Here is a 22193-nt window from a genome sequence, read left to right as displayed (position 1 = left end):
CAGACCTAAATGGATTTAAACAAGCTGTTTGCACTTCATTGTTTAAATCCACAGGAAGTTAAACTCAATCACATTGTCCTTCTGCTGTTAGTTCTTCATTGATGACCCTCTCAATACTCTATATAGGTTTTCTGACACGTGCTTCCTGAACATTGACCTGCAGCCCACATGTGACGCCTGCAGGCCCGGATACACAGGAAGACGCTGTGAAAAGTGAGGAAACTAATGTCATTACTCGTTCAGTACACTTGAGACTAGTTCAGACAATAAAGGAAATTCTATTAGACTTCTAGATCGGTTATGTTTATATGAATGAGTTTAAATTTTAAAGTCAGATCACTAATAAAGCAATATTAAGTAATTGCTTAGTTAAACCTTCAGGTTTAACTTTTTTGCTTATTTCATTTTAGGTGTGCTCCTGGTTACCAGGGTAACCCCCTCCTGCCTAATGGAAAATGTGTCCCAAACCGTGAGTGTAATTTTAATACCCAGGTGACAGACATGAGTGAATGAACAGAAGCTGCAGGAAGTTGCTTCAGTAATATAAAAGTGAGGAACTCCTTACTCGTGTAATGATTGCCAGGGTTGTGTTACACTAGTGTTTGGTCATTGCTCAGGAATGCAGCGTAGCTAGAGCACATCCAGGTGCACTTCAATCCGCACATCATCTTGTTTCCAATGCCCTCTTCCTGCAGAAAGTTCAAGTTGTGATAACAGAGGAACCATCAGCTCCAGCAGCAGGCCATGCAGCTGCAAGGTATCGCAGTTTATCTTAAACGGAACGGCAGGCATGTCATGCAGATGGATTCCTATGTGCAAGTCCTCGTTTTGTTTTTGTGTGTGCGTTGCAGAACAACGTGGCAGGCGATCTGTGTGACGAGTGTAAGGCTGGGTTCTTCCACCTATCAGAGGCCAACCCTGATGGCTGTTTACGCTGTTTCTGCATGGGTGTCTCCTCACAGTGTGCCAGCTCTTCCTGGAGTAGAGATCAGGTGAGCTGCAGGGTTGTAGATGGCAAACAGAGCGGAAAATATTGGTAATCTCTAATCATTCGTTGTATAGCAACTGATCTGGTCAGAAGTTTACATACCTTCATGATGGTAATAATTTCAGAATGTGTTGACTTTTTCCAGGGTAGAGACATCATACAGCATCCACAATGATTTCTAAAAACAAGTTTAAATTGATTGTAGATCTTTAATCTATACAGGGTCCAAATTCTTTACAAAAAGTTTAAAAAAAAAACACATCCAGCCCCAGTTGTACTTGGCCATTAACTATCTTCCGACATAATTATAGCCAGATATTTGATCACTTAGTATTTAATTAAAATTGGGTGGTTTTCTGGCACATACCTGACTTTTAGGCTTAGCTTGCAACTTTTCAATAGGGTCCAGTTAAGAGTTCTTCATGTTTCTGAGTATACTTTTTGTCATTGTGGCCAAAATGCTCAGTCTTTGTCTTGTAGGACTATGATTTTTTTTTCTAGAAGACATTTGGCTTGTCCATGTAGGCAGCTATAGATGGGCTGTACATGGGGTTTGTAACCCCATGTGAATTAGAGAAATATAAATTCACATAAGTTCAAACTTGTGCACCTGTTTGAGGTTGTAGGTTTTTAATATTTTTATTCTGCAACATAGCAGAAATAGAAACTTGTCCTTTAGAATTGCCACCTTCATACTCAAATATAATTTGCAGATGAGATGGAAAGGTCAAATGCCTTTTGGATAAAAGTTTCAAGGTCACATAAACATTAAGCTATTTGGCCACCATGACAAGAAGATGTTTAAAGGAGTCAAGGGGAGGTTTTTAAACCCAAGAACACTGCACCAACAATCAAGCATAGTGGTGGTGGCATTGTGGTAAGGAAATGTTTTACTTCCAGTGGTACTAGTGTGTTGCATAAACACATCACATCAACAGCGGTTAAAACATGAAAATAGTTGAGTGTTCCAACAAGATCAGAAGTGGTTTTTAAGGCCCTGACCTAAACTTAATTTAAAATGTATGGACTGTTTTAAAACCTGGGTCTGTGTCAGAACACTAAAGAATTAAATTGACCTGTTCCATTTCCAGAATTATTCCAGATGCTTGTTACTGGCTACTGAAAGCATGTGGTTTCTCTGCAATGGTAAGGGATCATATTAGTGATGGTGTATGTACATATTTGAGCCTGTATGTATAATTTTGACCCTGTGTGAATTAGAGAAAATCTATAATATATCCCCATACACCTATATTTTTGTTTTTTCGCGTTCTATAATTATTCCAACCTGGGAATAAACAATATTATATTTCCTGAAACCTAATGTTGTGGAGGATTTATTATACAATGTGCAGTTTAAATCTCCACCGTTTCTGTGTCTCAGGTGCGAGGTGGAGTGAACGGGCAACTCTTCTCCCTCTCAAACAGCGGCAACACTAAAACTATCTCCGAAGGCATCTTCCAGAGGGGCTCCTCTGTCGTCTACCGCCCCTTGTCAAGTGACTCTAATGAAGTCTACTTCTGGGTCCTGCCTGAAAGTTTCAGAGGAGATAAGGTGAGAGAAAAAAGCTTCCACGGGTAGATCAAGCTAGGAATCAAATCAACTTTATTTATGTAGCACATTTAAGAACAACTTCCGCTGGCCAAAAAGCTGCACACAAAAACAAGTAACAGTAATTCCAACATAATAGAAAATATAGACACAGTATAAGACAAATAGAAACATTAAAAAAAGCCCAACAGACAAGACTCTCACACTGTATTAAAAGCCAGTGCATTCAAATGAGTTTTTAGAAGTGACTTAAAAACACCAAGAGTAGAAGACTGTGTAAAATGAATGGGGAGTTGGTTCCACAATTTAGGCGCATGAACCAACCTGGACCTTGGAACAACTAAGGACAGACGAACATTAGAAGTCAGGGATCTAGAGGGCACATAAGGCTTCAGGAGATCAGACAACTATACAGGATGCTGGCCATTCAGGGCCTTAATCAAAACAAAACTGAAGTAACTGACCAAACGAAGAGTGTTTTAAAGTTAGCACTTCAGTTAATACAACTAGAAACCCCCAAACTGGCTCAAAACCTGGGTGCAGTGATGGACTCAGACCTGAACCTTCAGAGGTACATAAAGACAGTAATTAGGTCGGCCTTCTATCACCTAAAGAACATCTCCAGGATAAAAGGACTAATGTCTCAGCAGGACCTTGAAAAACTAATTAATGCGTTCATCTTTAGTAGAATTGATTACTGCAACGGTGTCGTCACAGGTCTGCCTAAAAGGTCAATCAGACAGCTGCAGTTGATCCAGAACGCTGCTGCACGCGTTCTCACTAGAACTAAGAAAGAGGAGCACATCACCCCGGTTCTAAAGTCCCTACACTGGGTCCCTGTAGCTCAGAGAATAGACTTTAAAATACTTCTGTTACTCTGTAAATCACTGAAAGGCTTAGCACCAAAATACATTGCAGACTTGTTGTCAGTGTATCAACCAGCCAGACCTCTCAGGTCTTCTGGCCCAAATCTACTCTGCATACCCAGAACCAAACATGGAGAAGCAGCTTTTCATTCTTATACTCCACTAATTTGGAATAAACTCCCAGAAAACTGTAAAAGCGCCAAAACCCTAAGTTGCTTTAAATCAAGATTAAAAGCTTATTTGTTTAGAGTGGCCTTTGACTGGGCCATCTAAACATTATTAGTTAAGTTTTCAGCCCAACTTTCCTTTCATTATCTTATCAATTATTTTACCATTCATTTTTTTTATCTTTTTTGTAATCATCTAATCATTTTAATTATTAATTTTTGTGGTTGTAATGATTGAAGGGAAGTGAGCACTGGAGAGATACGTTCCCACTGTTTTGTTTGTGTTAATAGACGAGCTGCAGCCTTCTGAACCAGCTTCAGTCGTGAGAGACTGGCCTGGCTGACCCCAACATACAAATAATTACAGTAGTCAAGTCAGGAGCTAATAAAGGCGAGAATCACCTGTTTAAAATCATTAAAATAATAAAAACGGTTTCACTTTGGATGAAAGTCACAGTTTAAAAAAAGATCTTTGTACAACAGAGTTGATCTGTTTCTCAAGATTGAAACTGGAATCAAAAATCGCTTCAAGATTTTTAACGTGAGCTTTTACAAACTGCTTGAGGCTACTGAGGTCAGAAGGAGACGCTCTACGATTTCCACTGGGACCAAAAATTATAGCTTCAGTTTTATTTTCGTTGAAGTGTAGAAGATTTGAAGCCATTCAAGCTTTAACATCAGTGAAGGAGTCAAACAGTTGTTTCAATTCACAGCGTCTTGTGACTCTCCTCACTAAACCACAAGGATGAAATATGTTTCCACCACTTAGTGTAGATGAGACTGTATTCTGCTGCCAGGTGACGGCCTATGGTGGGGAGCTCAGGTACACTGTGAGCTTTGAACCATATCGGCGCTCGCTGGTGGTTGACGGACACCCTGACGTGGTCATCCAGGGCAACAACATCTTCCTGGAGCACTACTCTCAGACGAAGACCGACCCACGAGTGCCAAACGCTGTCACTGTGACGTTCAGAGAGGTGTGTGTTTTTGGTCATTAATATTAACCATTAGCTGAAACAGACGTCTTGACCATTAAAAGGTGCTAAATTGTCTCCTCCTTTTGCTATCAGTCCTCATGGCGTCGCATCGACGGGCAGCCATGCACCCGGGAGAACCTCCTGATGGCCCTCGCTGATGTTTCTCTGTTTATGATCAGAGCCACCTATGTTGACAGCATAACAGAGACCAGGTATTTTGTCAACTTCTGTTAGTAATAGGAGACTTGTTCACAAAATCACAATTAACCTAAAGAAAACTAAACCTAATGCACAGATAAGAGGTGCATTTGTGTTTTTATATTTTTTTGATGCTGTGCAGTATCTCGGACATCAAGATGGACATCGCTGTTCCTCACCTAACTGGTAAGGAACGAGCCCTGGAGGTGGAGGAGTGCGCCTGCCCGTTAGGATACAGAGGAGCGTCCTGCCAGGTAGATGTTCGGATTACTTCAGTTCTCAAAAAACGTTGCAAATAACTGCAACTCTACTGAATGTTTTACAGTATTACCTCAAGACATCATCTAGTGAATTACTAAATGTATGTTACGTTTCTAAGTGATCCAAGGTTTTAAAGTAAGTGTGTTTATTGAGTTATTTAGTTATTGTCCCAAAAAGAAAAACAGGTTGTTGCCAAAAACTGACATAAATATTTTGTCACCAATATAAACACTGCTACTTAGCCAGGATCGAATATAGTAACAGATTTGCTGAACTGTTCAAAAGTCCTCAGCCAAGCCCTGTGATTTTTCCATATTATTCATTCAGTGAGGCAGAACTATTGCTGTTACAACCATTAGCAACAGTTTCTTCAGTTTTTCTTGTACCTGACTGTCTTCTTTAAACTGAAATATTTAAGCATTAGTGTTAAAAGAGTTAAACCAAAAAGGCTTACTTTTTCTAACATGTTTGACATGTTGGAAAACAAAGACTTTCCAATATGCCAAATGGTTTTAACACACTGCCTGTGCAGGAGAAAGTAGAGCTAAGGAGAAATGCATGCAGTGAAGTGGATTTCAACAATATGGAGGCAGATTGGGATCATTTTAACAGAGACTGGAGCAAAAGAGCAGCCAGTAGCCTCAAAGAAGCCTTCCTGTAAGACCATACAAACAAGCTTAGCTAAAAGAGTTCACACTGCATGAAAGAATTAAATTAAATACAGTAAATATTAAATTTTCAAGGTGAACAATATTTTTGTCTTACCTGCTATACTTACTTTTGTTTTCCACACTCAACAAAAAGAAATGAGGGAATGGTTTCAGACTCTCATACTTCAGTAAATCAACAGATGTAAGAATAGGCATCGCAGGCACAGCATCATTAAATGTCATAACTTATTCTGGTGTACCGAGTCTGTTTGGGATAGTGTCAATGAGTTGAGACATGAGAATAGGTCATGCTAACATTGTCAATGGATGAGCTAACTGTGGTTACACCCTATTAGGTCTGAGGCTAAATTGGACTCTGTCCGGGTCGATTTTGAGCTCCAGAAACAAATGACAATTCCTGTTGGAATACGCTAATGTTAACAACAGCTTCTTTCTGAAGTCAGTGTGATATTTGGGTCCTCTTGTGGACTTTGTTTGCCTTGTGAGTAGGGATGCACAATATATCGACATAAACATTGGTACCGGCCGATGTTGTCATTTTTTAACATATCAGTATCGCTCCCATAAGTAAAGCTGGGCTGTAATCATTAACCGATGTTAATTTCCATATTGTTGCCATTTATTTATGGATGTCAAGGAGGGGTTGACCATGTGGTATTGGATTGGTCATGAGACAGGGATAGTGATGCAGTGAGGCGTTGAAGCAGAGAAGCAATGTCAGCGGGGTGGTTGTTTTGACACTGTTGAAGGGGTATTAAAATATACATAGCCTTGCAAAGGTATTCACGCCCTTGGCTTTTTACTTATTTTTTGTTACATTCCAACCTGTAATTTAAATGGTTTTTAATTGTATTTAATGTGATAATTCTGCACCAGATAGTTTAAGTTGGTGAAGTGAAATAAGAAATATGTACATTAAGAATTTGAAAAAACAGAAAATTGGCATGTACATATATATTCACCCCCCTTGCTATGAAGCCTTTAGACGTTCTGGAGCAACCAGTTACCTTCAAAAGTTATATAATTAGCGAAATGAGGTCCACCCCTATCTACAGGATCTGTCAGTATAAATACCCCTTTTCTGAAAAGGCCCCAGAGGCTGCAGCACCACTAAGCAAAAGGCATCACACCATGAAGACCTAGTTGCTCTAAGGACAGGGAAGTGTAACAAAGGAAAAAAGAAATTTCAACTTTTTCGCAGCTTATATTGGAGATGGGCTTAGTTAGCATTGTTACTAATACTAAAAAACAGTTCCCATTTGTATTCCAAAGACAATGTTGATTTCATAAGGTATGGTAAATAGAGCAACTCTATGTGCAGTGTTCAGCCTTCCTGTTATCTGCTGAAAGTCTTGCTCTCTTTCTTGTAAACTTTTTAGCAGCTGTTTTTTCTGTGCATCTTTTTAAAGGGTCCTAATTGAGAAATTGAGCATGGTACCGATTGTCTGTCTCTGCATCTTAACCCAAGCAGGACACTGCACTGTAACTAATCAGTGTCAATGTCTGTTCGTGGTTAAAATACGTGCTCTCACTTGTTTCACATAAATCTGTTTTCTATTAGTTCGTAATGATAATTTCAGTGTCTCCTGGCTGCAGTGGAAAAAAAGAGGTGTGTCTGTGTTATTACACATCTCACCTGAGGTGTTTTTCCATGCTTTTCATTACAGGAGTGTGATGTGGGTTACACTCGGACCAACTTTGGTTTCTACCTTGGAACGTGCGAGAGGTGTCACTGCAACGGCCATGCCAGCAGCTGTGACCCAGAGACCGGCAGGTGTCTGGTAGGTTCTGCACTTCTGTTCCTCACTCTGAACTCTCCATCGGTGCCAGACCTGCTTTGATCCCACCAGTGAAGAGTGCTAATGATTTTTTGGCTCATCCTAACATGTGAAAACACGAGTGCCATGCTGTAAAATGTTCCATCAAATCTCCTATTTGTTTATGTGTCTGTTTCCTATAGCAATGCCTTCATAACACTGATGGAGAGAGATGTGAGAGGTGCTTGCCTGGATTCTACGGAGACCCTGTAAGGGGTGGACTGGATGCCTGTAAGCCGTGTCCCTGCCATGGAATCACTTCCGACACTCAGTAGGTTTATGCCTTGGCTTGACTTTGCCTTTTTAATTACAGTACAGTACAGTACCTTGCAAAAGTAGTCCTTTTGTCACGTTACAATCACAAACTTCAATAGCTGTGTCCAAATTTAGGGGCTGCATCCTTTAAAGGCCGCATTTGTAGGCAGTTTACGCCACAGCGACGCAACAAAGGCTGTCCAAATTGGAAAGGTCCTCCAAATGCAGCCGGCAAATGCATCCTTCTTTTCTACAGATTTGAAGGATGGGTCCGGTGTATCCTTCGTGGCCCACCCTATCCCCTCTGATTCATTGCGGGTCAAAGTGGATTGTTCAAATGGAAGTAGCCATGGCAGAGGAGGGAGAAAGCTGTGAATACAGTTGGTTATATTACGCTTTCTGTGAAACAAAATGAACTTTTAAAATGTTTTTAGATGAAATTGTAGCCGTGTAAACCTGGAATATGTGCTCGGTTTATCAGGATATTACTCAATTGTAAATGTGCTCTGAAGTGTTCGGACATGTCCGCTCTCGCTGTTCCGGCAATTTTCAAATGTTGCCAGTTTTTCTCAATTAGATTTTGATCTAGGTTTTCACTTGGATACTCTAACAAATGAATATTCTATGATCTAAACTATTCAATTGTGGTTCTGACTGTATGTTTAGGGTCCTGCTAGAAGGTGAACCACCATCATTAATTTTTGCAGCTTCTAACAGGTTTTCTTCTAGGGTTGCCTTGCTTTTAGTTTCATCCATCTTTTCTCTCTCTGATGAAGAAAAATATCCCCACAGCATGATGCTGCCATCACTGCATTTCACAGTGGGTATGGTGTTTTCAGAGTAATGTGCAGTGTTAGCTTTCCAACACAAATATTGTTTGGTATACAGGCCAAAATGTTTCATTATCCGACCAGACACCTTCTTCCACATCTTTGCTGTGTCCCAAATGTGTCTGGTGGCAAACTGCAAATGGGACTTGGCTTTCTTCTTGCAACTGTTCCATTAAGTCCACATTTGTGGAGTGCACGATTTACAGTTGACCTGTCAACCAAGTGACCTACCTAAGCAGTAGATCTCTGCAGCTCCTCCAGAGTTACCATGGGTCTCTTGGCTGCTTCACTGACACATACTCTCCTTTTCCAGGCTGTTTATGTGTAAGACCATGTCTTCATAGGTTTTCCTTATTGCCATTCTCTTCTCTTCATCTCTGTGAGATGTTTAAAGCTTGGGATACTGTTTTATATGCTAACTCTGCTTTTAAATTCTCCACAACGTTATCTCTGACCTGTCTGGCGAGTTCCTGTGTCTTCATGATGCTGTTTATTCACTGTTGTTCTCTAACAGACTTCGGGGACCTTCACAAAAAAAATTGTTTATTAAGCACCAGTTGGTTGTACTGTATTTTATATATTGGACACTTTGACAAAGTAGAGTTTGTGCGGTGCAAGATGATCCTGCAGTAATATTTTATTCTCTTTTTTTCACAGATTCTCCTCAACCTGCTACTTGGGCTCTGATGGTGCGCCAGTTTGTGACAGCTGTCTTCCTGGATTCACAGGCCGGCGTTGTGAAAGGTACATCATACTTTCTTTTCTTTTCACTTCTTCTTCCCTGTTTGTTTTCTTCTCAGTCTTCTTGATTCTGTTTGGGGGTTGTTGGCTAGTCTGCGGCAAGATGAACTTGGTCTGATATGAGCACCCAACGGCTTCATTCACATGCAGGAAAAGCAATGTGGGCGAGTCCATATCTCTATTGTTTTTCATGGCAGCTGAGGTCGAATGGTGTCACTGGACTGGGGGGATGCTACTTCCAGAGTTTTTAACCTTAACTTTCCCACATTCACTGTGTTTCTTCTTGTTGTTTTTGACGCATTTATAGAAATTTATGTTTTTATTATGTCCAATTTCACTGGACATAATAATGTACCTGTGTGTTTTATTATGGACCTTTGACAATATTAAGAGTAGAATAAATTATATTTTATTTTTGTTATAAAAATATTTGTAGAGCAGTTTGACTATAAATATTGATGCACCAATGGAGGATTTGTGACAGTACACAAATCTGCTTTTAAACCAATTTCACCTGATTCAGATTTATCTTTAGGTACTGTTATTATTAAGATCTAAAATGTTTTTGTAGCCTTTCTGGGTTTTACTATTTTTACTGTTTTAACACAAAGAGAAAATCCTAATAGAGCCAACATTTTAAATTCCCTGTGCCATCTCATATTAGCGGTTAGCATGAATATTGCAGTTAGCATTACCGCCACAGTCTGTGGGTGTATTTTCCAAACTTTCCCAAAAACTGTTGACTTTTCTAAATTAATGGTGTTTCATGACAAGCAGAGGGTGATGGTTCTTTTATGTATCCAAAACAATCAGGTACAAACCGACCAACACCGCAAAAGTACAAACTGACATGGGGCGAATTAACCAGCTGAAGTCTAGCTCTCTGCTGTAGCACCCTGAGTGAAAAGCTCCTTGGTACAAAATACAGTTTCCTTGTAAATAGCCCATTACATTTCTTATTCTTCCTCTGAATTTATTTTTTAACACCTTTCTGATATTGACAATAGGTAATTTTGAGTTGTTCTTCCTGATGTAGAAACTTCCACACTTAAGAGTGTTAGCTTTGGTGTAAGCGTGACCTGCTAGCATTTGGTATGGGGCGTTTACAATATTTCAAATATTTCCAAGCCTTTGTTCAGTGAAAAATCAAACACAGATGTTTTCTATGTGTGAGAAAGTAGTTGCTGTAAAAATGGTTTTTATTGTTTTAAAGATAGCAACATAAATAAGTTGGCAATTTAAATTGTCTTCAGAATCATATGTTAGTGATTAGCACATTTAACATTACCAAGGTAATTGGTCAGTCTCCATGTGTATTCCCTAAAAAACGTAGACCCTTACCTTAATTATAAGATTTCCAAAATGTTGCAAACACTACCAAATAAAACACGTTTCATGATAGAAAGAGGCTGAAAGCTCGCTTAGTCTTCTGGTGTTAGTCTTCTTATTCTTCTTGGTATCTGCTGAAATCAGCTCAAGGTGAAATCTCTTCTTCCCTGGTTTGATAAAATGTCATCGGGATGGGTATACATTCATTTTCTGTGGCAGATGGTTCCATTTTGAACTAAAAACAAGGAATTTGAAACTGTTAAAACTGCAGGGGTAGGAAATGGTAAACCAGCGACATGACCACTGCTTGCCATAGTCTCGCTCTTTGTTGTAGCACCCTGAATGAGCCTGCCTTTTTAGGAAATGAATTTTTGCTTTAAAAAGCGTATTACTCTTTTTGTGTTTCATCTAACTTCATTTTTAAACATCTCACTGTTAATGACACAAGCCAACTGAGTTATCCTCCCTCAGTAAGAATATCAACACCAAACAGTGTCACTGTCAGAGCAACCTGGCGTTTACTGATTGAAAAAATATAATAATAGCAAGTTTCCAACCAGCATTTTAAGCTGAAAATTGCAAAACCCAGGTCAACAACCAATTTGTCTGTGCATCTCTCGCTAAAAAAAACGTACCTTTGCTTTATCCTGTCCTTTGCCTCCATTAGCCTTCATCAGTGGATTCTTTCTGCTTCAATTTCCTGCTTTGCTAGTAGAAAATGTTGAGGTGTGAATTCTGTCCGCGCACAGACCCCACGTCCTGTGTGCTGTGGATCATAAATGTAAATGTGGCATTTATGACAACTCCTGTCTGGCTGATGAATCTTTGCCATAGCAAGGGCAAAGATGAACAGGTGATTTGGGGAATAAGTCATTTATTTATGGTTTGACGCCTGTGCCTGCTACACGCCTGATTTGCTGTTTTGATGTTAAGAGAAGACAAGCCGGCTGCTGACAGTTGTGGGGATCCTTTCCTGGAAGAGCACATCGGCAGCCTCCTACCTGTGGGATGTGGAGCGGAGCCGGTCTTCAATTTCAGCTGGGATAAAGAGATAGAGTCATACGGCAGCGGGAATGATAATGAAGATGATGAGATTGATGATCCAGCAAAAGGCACTACTGCCTTCCCTGCTCGAACATTAATGTTGACTGTTCCTCTCAGTGACAGTGCAATATTAGCTGAAACCATCAAAGTTGATAATGTCCCAGTCACCTCCAACAGATCAGCTCCCAGACTGCCACCACGTTTCACCCCCAGCCCAGAAATCAGACACTCCAGCTTTCAACACCTGCTTCGGATTCACCTAAACGCCTTCAACAAACGATTGAGCATGCTAGAAGGCAACACACTCGATATGAAGGAAAGCATTCGTAGTATGGAGGATCAGCAGAGTCACCTCAACACCCAGCTGATGGAGCTTATTGCCATCCATTCACTCCAGGATGAGGACAAGAAAATAACAGAGCTGGAGAAGAGCTACGCAGACATGGATGCTCGACTTAAAAGACTAGAGGGACGGCTAGAGATCCTAATTGATGGCTTCACAGCCCTCGCTCAAGAGATGAACAAGATGAAACGTTCAAGACACGTCTCTTCATGGCCCCAAAAAAAGAGATTTCTGCCTACACTCAGCACAGTCATTGCTGTCCCGTTGTATTCAACTCCTCAGTCTGTGATCAGACCTGAACCCACTGAATCGCCACCTGCTGTGAGAGCCACAGTGCCCCAAGGCATACCTCCCCCGAGTGTTGTTTTAACCAAACAAAACCATCTCTCAGTCACTCAGAGAGACAGAAAATTGAAATCAGAAGTGACCACTCCTACAAAGTCCCTAGCAGTAACAAAATCACCTAAAAGTCATGTCCCATCCAAGCAAACAAACAAGTCAAAGACCACCCTTGGTAGGAGCAAGACTGTTCCAAAGTCTACATTGGAGACTCCAGTGAATCCTCAAACCAAAAGGCCAAAGGTTAGCCGGTCATCTGTGACTGCTAAACATATTTCACAGCCAAGGCAAACAAAGTTCAGGAAAGCTAAACAAGAAGCAGTCGTAACTAAATTTCAACTTGAACCCCCAGCTCACAAATCAAAGCCAGCTACGAGCCCTCAGCTGCATAAACAATCTGGCCAGGCCAAGAAAAAGGATTCTTTGCTGGTTATCAAAAACAAGGCTGTAAGAACAGATGCACCTGTTCAAAAGAAGCTTAGAGGCAGTTCAAAGAACCTGCTAGAGTCGTGTAGAGGAAATTCTAATCAAAATGACAAAATGACTACAGAATCTGCTAAAAAAGCTTCCACAAGCACAAACCAGATAAAGCCTACTAGGAAGACCAAATCCACAACAAAAAGGACAAGTAACTCTAACAGCAAAGCTGCTTCACTAAAAAAGCCTGAAAGAACAATAAATAATAAAATCAAGTCTCCCATTGCCCATAAAACAACTAAGAAAAAGGAACCTAGGAGGAAAACTATTTCAGAATCTGGCGTTGTGGATCTGCTGAGGCTCTTAAGTGGTGATTACAAGTCTTCCAAACATAGGAAAAATCAAGAGGGTTCTCTCCATATAGTATTGGGAAAAGTTGCTATTCCTATCAAAATCATCCCAGATGACTAAGCAGCAGGATGTTGTTGGACTATTTTCTATTTTTTTTCTCTAAGCTGAAATCCTGGACCTAATATTCATGTCCTCACTGTTTAAATAGTTTTGAATGAAGCGGTTTTAGTTTTACTTTGTTCATAAAGGAACACATGCTTTTTGCTATTTGTATTTTGATACTTGCCTTTAAGGTGCGCTATCAAACAAAATATAACCAGAACTGTTGCACAAAAGTATGTTATGAAGAAATGGCAAAACATTGTATTTTTACTGCTTGTGTCTGAGTAGACTACCTCGGATTCAGCATCATTGGTTTATCTCATCCTCTTCTCATCTTCAGTCATTCAGTTGCTATGTGCTGTTGTGGCTGTACTGTTTATTGCAGAACAATCTGTCTTTGACTGAATAGTTTCATTCTCTAGACTATACTTGACAAGGATAGTTTTTAACTTGGTAAATATTAGATAAAAGTGAAATATCAGAATTAACATTCTGGACATTTTATTCATTTATCAAGATTAGTTGTTTCTTTTTTTAATTTAAAACAGCAGGAACTAACATCTTGCCGACATTAAAATTGTTTTTTGTCATCTAGTCAAAGTTTGCAGTGATTCTAGTTTTACTAAGGGCAGTGCAGTGTTAAATGGTCAGAGTTAAATATTTTCACACACCTTGGTTGTTTTAGAAGTTTTTTATATGCACGTATTGTAAAAAAGTTCAATATTTGTGTCACTGCTTTCAGAAAATGGAACTTCTAAAATATATAGATTCATTATAAATAGAGTAAAGCATTTCAAGCCTTTTGTCTTATCATTTTGATGATTATGGCTTACAGATAATAAAACCTAAAATTCAGTGTCACAGAAAATTAAAAGATTGTGAAAAAGTTAAACATTGGAAACTCATGTCTTCACACCCTAATCAGCTAATTAAGTTAAAACACCTGCAACTGTCACTCAGTCTAGGTCAGTACTCTACAAAGTCATGAGAAAGACCTCAAAAAGGACACAGAGGTTGTTTATAAAGAAGCTGGTTGTTCATAGTGCTGTATCCAAGCATATGAATGGAAAGTTCAGTGGAAGGAAAAATGTGGTACAAAAAGGTGCACTAGCAACAGGAATAATCGCAGCCTTGAAGATTGCCAGGCAAAATCCATTTAAGTCAATGCATCAAGATCCACTGCGCACAGATGAATCCTACACATGGGCTACAAGCGTCATACCTGGCCTAAGAAGAAAAAGAACTGGACTGTCTTCTGGAAATCAAGGTAAAGTTTCCATTTCATTTGGAAACCAAGGTCCCAGAGTCTGGAGGAACAGTGGAGAGGCACAGAATCCACATTGCTTGAAATCCAGTGTCAGAGATGATTTGGAGAACCATGTCATCTGCTGGTGTTAGTCCACTGTGTTCTTTTAAGTCCATAGCCAACACAGTCATCTACCAGAAAATTTAGAGCACTTCATGCTTCCTTCTGCTGACAAGCTTTATGGAGATGCTGATGTAATTTTCTAGAAGGACTTGGCACCTGCCCATACTACCAAAGGTACCAAAAGCCAGTTTAATGACCATGCAATACTGAGCTTGACTGGCCAGAAAACAGGCCTGACCAGAACTGCATAGAGAATCTATGGGCTGTTGTAGAGATGAAGATGAGAAACACCAGACCCAACAATTCAGATGACCTTAATGGAGCTATCAAAGCAACCTGGGCTTCCTGAACACCTCAACAGTGCCATAGGCTGATTGCCTCCATGCCACACCACATTGATGCAGTAATTCATGCAAAAGGAGACCCAACTAAGTATTGTGTGCATATGAATGAACATTCTTTTAAGAGTCTGATATTTGTTTAAAATGTCATTATATTGTTGATCTTATGCAATATTAAAATTTTTCAAGACACTGAATTTTGGGTTTTTATTATCTGGAGACATAATATTAAAAATTACAAGAAATAAAGGCTTGGAATATTTCACTGTATGTGTAAGGAATGTGTAATATCCACATAATAATCCATTAGCTTTTCCTATATCACCATTATAAAATGAAAATGTACACTCACGCAGATGGAGTCACGCAAATTACATGAAATTCTGGGTGTTTAAAGGTTGTGTAACTGCACTGGATGTTTAAAAAGAATCCAAAACCTGATTTTGTATAGCTGACACACAAATCATGTGGTTCTTTATTGCTAGGCACACCAAATGCAATGGTGTTCTCTTGGTTTGGTCTGGTCTCACTCAACTACAACCTTCACATAGTGTTTTTTGTGTCCCTAAATAACCATTCGTTCCATCATCTGTCCACACTGACATCTGTATGCCCCACATTCCAGGCAAATGCACAATACAACCACCCGCATTCATGGAAACCTACAATATAATCACGTACTGCTAATTTTGTCTTAGTTATGTACAAGGTGTCATCTGTGTTGGGTGACCTTTGCTAGTTGTTCTGACTGGCTGTTGGACACTCTGACAGCCACTGTCAATCTATTTCTGATACCACTACTTACACCCCCTAATGCCCACTCTGGAAGTGCCAGCTCCTTGCCATTTGAAACTTCTACTTCAATGGCCCATCTTGCATGCATACTAACTAGGTAGTTAGGACAAAGTATTTTGTCTGTGTGTGTACATTTGTATTAATTCCACCTATAGTGTTCCTTTGCGTGATTTCTTTGCGTCTGATTGTAGGTGTTTTCAAATATGTGGGCTAAGCTCCTCTTCTTTTCCAAAAGGCATGTATTTTTCAAGATGGCTGAGTTTACAGCTGTGAGCTCACAGCTGAAAGATGTCCAGTCAACCTTTATCTAAAATATTTTTTTCTAAACCTTCACAACAGCATCCTAAGCTAGCATCCTAATCTAGCCAGTTGCATGGTTAGCACTGCAGTTAGCATCACTGTCTGTAAACATAATTCGGTGTGAATTCTTACCTCTGATATTAAAAAAGGCTGCCAACACTTCCAAACCAAGCATGTTCAATGAGACTTTGCTATAATACATTCAGCCTGGTAGATGCTAACAACTCACTCTCTTTTTAAGTTGCAGCCTTAAAGTCCATGTAAATTAGCAATACGTTTTTCACACAACAGAAATATGTAATTAATCACCCCGCCAAACTCAATTTGTTAAAAACGCCTCTAAGCATATAAAATTGTGTCTCAAAAGCAATGAAACACATTTCTCTGCTCTGTAACGCTGGAGGCACGTTCACTGAAGGCGCTGAATCCACGCCCATGTGCGTTCCATGTGCGTTCCTGTTTCCGTTTCCTGTACGAGGAGACAATGTTCGTGAAGGCTGGCAGCACAGAGTATTTAAAACATAAGCACACAAGGAAACTTACTCCATTTGTTGGGCATTTAAGCCCGCCGTCAGAGATTCCAGTGATGCCAATGTCAAGAGCAACGATGTCGGGAGGATGAGAGTCAGGGAGGGAGATGGTCGGTACAGCCTTACGAGCCAGCACCAACTGGCTGTCTATAAATCCCAACTGTATCTCCTGGTAGTTAGTAAATCTATCTGGAGAAAAGTGGGCACTGCAAAGGCGAGTGTTGGTGGTGATCCTGATGTCTCCATAATGGCTCCTCTTTAGAAAATCAATCCAGAGTTTGTTCAGGCGGTCATCACTTGGAAACTTAAATAAAATCACGAAGCTGCTGCCCTGCACATTGTGGCATCCAAGGAAGATGCATCAATGAGGTGAAAGAGGCATAATTGGTTAGCTAGCTTGTGGCAAACTATCGTTGGAGCTATCTGTGACTCGCAAGTGAGCGGGAGAATTACCGAAGTAACCGCACTTTATGTTTTTATACCACTGGAGCAGCAGGGGCGGGGTTACGCTGAAGGCGTGACGACACCTGGCCGCCCTTTCAGACACACCCACAAAATCCTGAAACACAGAAATCTTGAAACCCAAATTGAATTCTAACTCCGCAATAAAATTCTCAATGGTTGGGAGACTTTTTACTCATTTAGAACAATACATTTATGACATTTATAATGTGTTTAGAAGAAAATGGCAGAATTCCCTTTACACGGTCTTCAATGAATTGCAGATACTATACAGGGGTTGGACAATGAAACTGAAACACCTGGTTTTAGACCACAATAATTTATTAGTATGGTGTAGGGCCTCCTCTTGTGCCCAATACAGCGTCAATTCATCTTGGGAATGACATATACAAGTCCTGCACAGTGGTCAGAGGGATTTTAAGCCATTCTTCTTGCAGGATAGTGGCCAGGTCACTACGTGATACTGGTGGAGGAAAACGTTTCCTGACTCGCTCCTCCAAAACACCCCAAAGTGGCTCAATAATATTTAGATCTGGTGACTGTGCAGGCCATGGGAGATGTTCAACTTCACTTTCATGTTCATCAAACCAATCTTTCACCAGTCTTGCTGTGTGTATTGGTGCATTGTCATCCTGATACACGGCACCGCCTTCAGGATACAATGTTTGAACCATTGGATGCACATGGTCCTCAAGAATGGTTCGGTAGTCCTTGGCAGTGACGCGTCCATCTATCACAAGTATTGGGCCAAGGGAATGCCATGATATGGCAGCCCAAACCATCACTGATCCACACCCATGCTTCACTCTGGGCATGCAACAGTCTGGGTGGTACGCTTCTTTGGGGCTTCTCCACACCATAACTCTCCCGGATGTGAGAAAAACAGTAAAAGTGGACTCATCAGAGAACAATACATGTTTCACATTGTCCACAGCCCAAGATTTGTGCTCCTTTCACCATTGAAACCGACGTTTGGCATTGGCATGAGGGACCAAAGGTTCGGCCATGGCAGCCCGGCCATGTATATTGACCCTGTGGAGATCCCGACGGACAGTTCTGGTGGAAACAGGAGAGTTGAGGTGCACATTTAATTCTGCCATGATTTGGGCAGCCGTGGTTTTAGGTTTTTTGGATACAATCCGGGTTAGCACCCGAACATCCCTTTCAGACAGCTTCCTCTCGCGTCCACAGTTAATCCTGTTGGATGTGGTTTGTCCTTCTTGGTGGTATGCTGACATTACCTTGGATACCGTGGCTCTTGATACATCACAAAGACTTGCTGTCTTGGTCACAGATGCGCCAGCAAGACGTGCACCAACAATTTGTCCTCTTTTGAACTCTGGTATGTAAACCATAATGTTGTGTGCATTTCAATATTTTGAGCAAAACTGTGCTCTTACTCTGCTAATTGAATCTTCACACTCTGCTCTTACTCTTATATTTAAAAGAAAAATATTTTCTTTTAAATATATTTATAAAGCTTTACTGCTTAATCTAAACTGTGTTTTACTTATTTATGCCAAAAGTAGCTCAATTTGAGTGTTCCTCACTCAGTAAGAGCCCCCACTGCAAAGAGTAGGCTATTGTTAGCGCTAACTGCTAGCTTAAGTATGATGCTTCCTTTGTTGAGGAAATGATGGCATTTTTTAAGTGTCCAACTAGTTGGTCACTGATCAAACTAAACGCCAATTCCAGTCACCAGCTGATTTGTCTGAGCTTCTGTAGTGTTTTTCTAAAATTCTAATATTAAGAACTGTATCTTTACACAGGCTACTCCTAAAAAAAAGACCCAATAAAAGTTTGGACTTCATTGCTGCAGTACTGCACATGAAACCGGATTTTAAGGGAAAGTTAAATGGAGATGAAGATGAAGTGAATCAATTTCTTCAGCTTTACTCTTGAAACATGATAGTCCATTTTTTGTGGGTTTTACACATGCCATCATGAAACTTTATTAGGCCTGGTCAATGAAGGACCATCCTTTGTGGAACACCGGTTTACACCACTGTTATAATGAGAAGAAGAGCATTTTGATTTCACTCTGGCCAGGGGCTAGTTTTATTAGGGCTTCCCAAAGCATGGAAGCTATCTTTGTTGGCCGTTGACCTGGGGACCTGCCAGAGTACAGGTGAGGTAAGCAAGACTGCAGCACTTAAGGTACCAGATTCGGGTTTGCAGTTTGCTTTGCTTTGGTTGCAGCGCCAATGTTTGCTTGGGTTCTTGCCACATTACTCTCCTACCTCAGTATCATTTTAGTTTTTTATTGCATCCTCGACATTTTCACCTGCAGCACATACTGGCTATGCTTACCTCTGCTTTGTTTTGTTCTGGTGTCAGTGCTTTACCCATAAAACCTGTAGTTTTGTGATCATGGTGGTACTTTTCTGACTTTATAGGAATCTTGTTATTTGTAATTCTGTGAAAGGACGTTTTGTTTCAGTTGTGCATTCATATGAGAGATGGAATCAACATATGAGACATGTTGAATGTTTTAGATGCACCCATCCTTCATCCATCTCCAGGGCTGCTAGCAGTGTTGAATCATCTTTTGTTTTTTGTTTTCTTGAAAGCTTGTTAGAATATGGTGAAAAGGTTTGGGGATCGACGGTTTGTTTGGGGTCAAGAACCCTCACTTTTCCAGTTTTTGGGCTTCTCGTTAATTGCTGTTTAATTTAAAATCTTGATCCATTTTATTGGAAATATTCCTTTTAACACATTATTTTTATTTTAGATGTGCCCCAGGATACACTGGCAACCCGATGCGGGGAGAGAGATGTGTCCCTAGCAATGAAGTCAATGGTAAACGATGTGCCATTTTCATTCTATGCAGACATAAAAGCCTAATAGGGTGCTTCTTTTTTTTTATTAAACTACGTTGCCTTGTAAAAGTATTCACAACCTATTAAACTTTTTAATCCTTTATCATGTTACAACCACAAACTTGGATGTATTTTACTGAGATTTTATGTATTGGAACAAAACATTGTAGTACATAACTCTAAGGTGGTAGGAAAAAAATTTGTTTTAACCCCTCAGTACACTTTAACCCAAAATAAAATCAACTGCAACTAACTCTCTTCAGACACCACATAACCTAATTAGTTACAAGTATCCAGGTTTGTGTAATTTAATTTACATAAAGACAGCTGTTCAGTAAAGGCCTCTGAGATTTATTAGAGAACATTAGAGAACAAATAGCACCACAAAGACCAAGAAACTCAAATTTGGGGAGAAACAGGGTTAGATTATTAAACCATCACCCTGAACACACCATGCTTTTCTTGAGCAGGGACAGGGAAGCTGTTCAGAGTTGATGGGAAGATAACTGGAGCTTTATACAGGGCAATCGTAAAAATAAAACGAGCTAGAAGCTGAAAAAGACTTGGTGCTGAGGTTTGTCTTCCAGCAGAACACATAAATAAAACAGATTGAAATGTTAAAAGGTTCAAGAGGTATGAATACTTCTGTATAGTGTTATACATTTATCAAAGGTGATGCATACAGTAACCATGTTATTGGCTATATTGTTACAGGCAACTGTTATAGCTGTGACCAACAAGGTAGTGAAGGCTGCACCAGTGGTGTGTGCCAGTGCAAGGTAAATGGAACATATACAGGTCCTTCTCAAAAAATTAGCATATTGTGATAAAGTTCATTATTTTCTATAATGTAATGATCAAAATTTAACATTCATATATTTTAGATTCATTGCACACTAACTGAAATATTTCAGGTCTTTTATTGTCTTAATACGGATGATTTTGTCATACAGCTCATGAAAACCCAAAATTCCTATCTCACAAAATTAGCATATCATTAAAAGGGTCTCTAAACGAGCTATGAACCTAATCATCTGAATCAACGAGTTAACTCTAAACACCTGCAAAAGATTCCTGAGGCCTTTAAAACTCCCAGCCTGGTTCATCACTCAAAACCCCAATCATGGGTAAGACTGCCGACCTGACTGCTGTCCAGAAGGCCACTATTGACACCCTCAAGCAAGAGGGTAAGACACAGAAAGAAATTTCTGAACGAATAGGCTGTTCCCAGAGTGCTATATCAAGGCACCTCAGTGGGAAGTCTGTGGGAAGGAAAAAGTGTGGCAGAAAACGCTGCACAACGAGAAGAGGTGACCGGACCCTGAGGAAGATTGTGGAGAAGGGCCGATTCCAGACCTTGGGGGACCTGCGGAAGCAGTGGACTGAGTCTGGAGTAGAAACATCCAGAGCCACCGTGCACAGGCGTGTGCAGGAAATGGGCTACAGGTGCCACATTCCCCAGTCCTGGACTACAGAGAAGCAGCACTGGACTGTTGCTCAGTGGTCCAAAGTACTTTTTTCGGATGAAAGCAAATTCTGCATGTCATTCGGAAATCAAGGTGCCAGAGTCTGGAGGAAGACTGGGGAGAAGGAAATGCCAAAATGCCAGAAGTCCAGTGTCAAGTACCCACAGTCAGTGATGGTCTGGGGTGCCGTGTCAGCTGCTGGTGTTTGTCCACTGTGTTTTATCAAGGGCAGGGTCAATGCAGCTAGCTATCAGGAGATTTTGGAGCACTTCATGCTTCCATCTGCTGAAAAGCTTTATGGAGATGAAGATTTCATTTTTTAGTATGACCTGGCACCTGCTCACAGTGCCAAAACCACTGGTAAATGGTTTACTGACCATGGTATCAGTGTGCTCAATTGGCCTGCCAACTCTCCTGACCTGAACCCCATAGAGAATCTGTGGGATATTGTGAAGAGAACGTTGAGAGACTCAAGACCCAACACTCTGGATGAGCTAAAGGCCGCTATCGAAGCATCCTGGGCCTCCATAAGACCTCAGCAGTGCCACAGGCTGATTGCCTCCATGCCACGCCGCATTGAAGCAGTCACTTCTGCAAAAGGATTCCCGACCAAGTATTGAGTGCATAACTGTACATGATTATTTGAAGGTTGACGTTTTTTGTATTAAAAACAGTTTTCTTTTATTGGTCGGATGAAATATGCTAATTTTGTGAGATAGGAATTTTGAGTTTTCATGAGCTGTATGCCAAAATCATCCGTATTAAGACAATAAAAGACCTGAAATATTTCAGTTAGTGTGCAATGAATCTAAAATATATGAATGTTAAATTTTCATCATTACATTATAGAAAATAATGAACTT

The 22193-nt window shown here is 40.3% G+C and overlaps 1 protein-coding gene across 13 annotated transcripts in view; it reads left to right on the top strand.

Moving 5' to 3' along the window:
- The window catches only part of hspg2 (heparan sulfate proteoglycan 2), a 161121-nt gene that overhangs the window by 83718 nt on the left and 55210 nt on the right, over window positions 1-22193 (top strand). For all 13 annotated transcript variants that reach the window (XM_047380093.1, XM_047379871.1, XM_047379735.1 and 10 more), the window contains 13 exons: window positions 127-213; window positions 411-469; window positions 696-757; window positions 852-992; window positions 2373-2543; window positions 4371-4550; window positions 4644-4762; window positions 4891-5002; window positions 7348-7461; window positions 7641-7768; window positions 9240-9326; window positions 19777-19844; window positions 20579-20643. In XM_047380093.1, coding sequence (XP_047236049.1) covers window positions 127-213; window positions 411-469; window positions 696-757; window positions 852-992; window positions 2373-2543; window positions 4371-4550; window positions 4644-4762; window positions 4891-5002; window positions 7348-7461; window positions 7641-7768; window positions 9240-9326; window positions 19777-19844; window positions 20579-20643 — 1393 coding nt within the window. The remainder of the gene's footprint in view (window positions 1-126; window positions 214-410; window positions 470-695; window positions 758-851; window positions 993-2372; window positions 2544-4370; window positions 4551-4643; window positions 4763-4890; window positions 5003-7347; window positions 7462-7640; window positions 7769-9239; window positions 9327-19776; window positions 19845-20578; window positions 20644-22193) is intronic.

Source organism: Girardinichthys multiradiatus, chromosome 1, assembly GCF_021462225.1.
Source record: "Girardinichthys multiradiatus isolate DD_20200921_A chromosome 1, DD_fGirMul_XY1, whole genome shotgun sequence".
NCBI classification, from domain to species: Eukaryota; Metazoa; Chordata; class Actinopteri; order Cyprinodontiformes; family Goodeidae; genus Girardinichthys; species Girardinichthys multiradiatus.
Note: the sequence above shows the minus strand (reverse complement) of the source record. Positions and strands in the feature narration are given on the sequence as shown.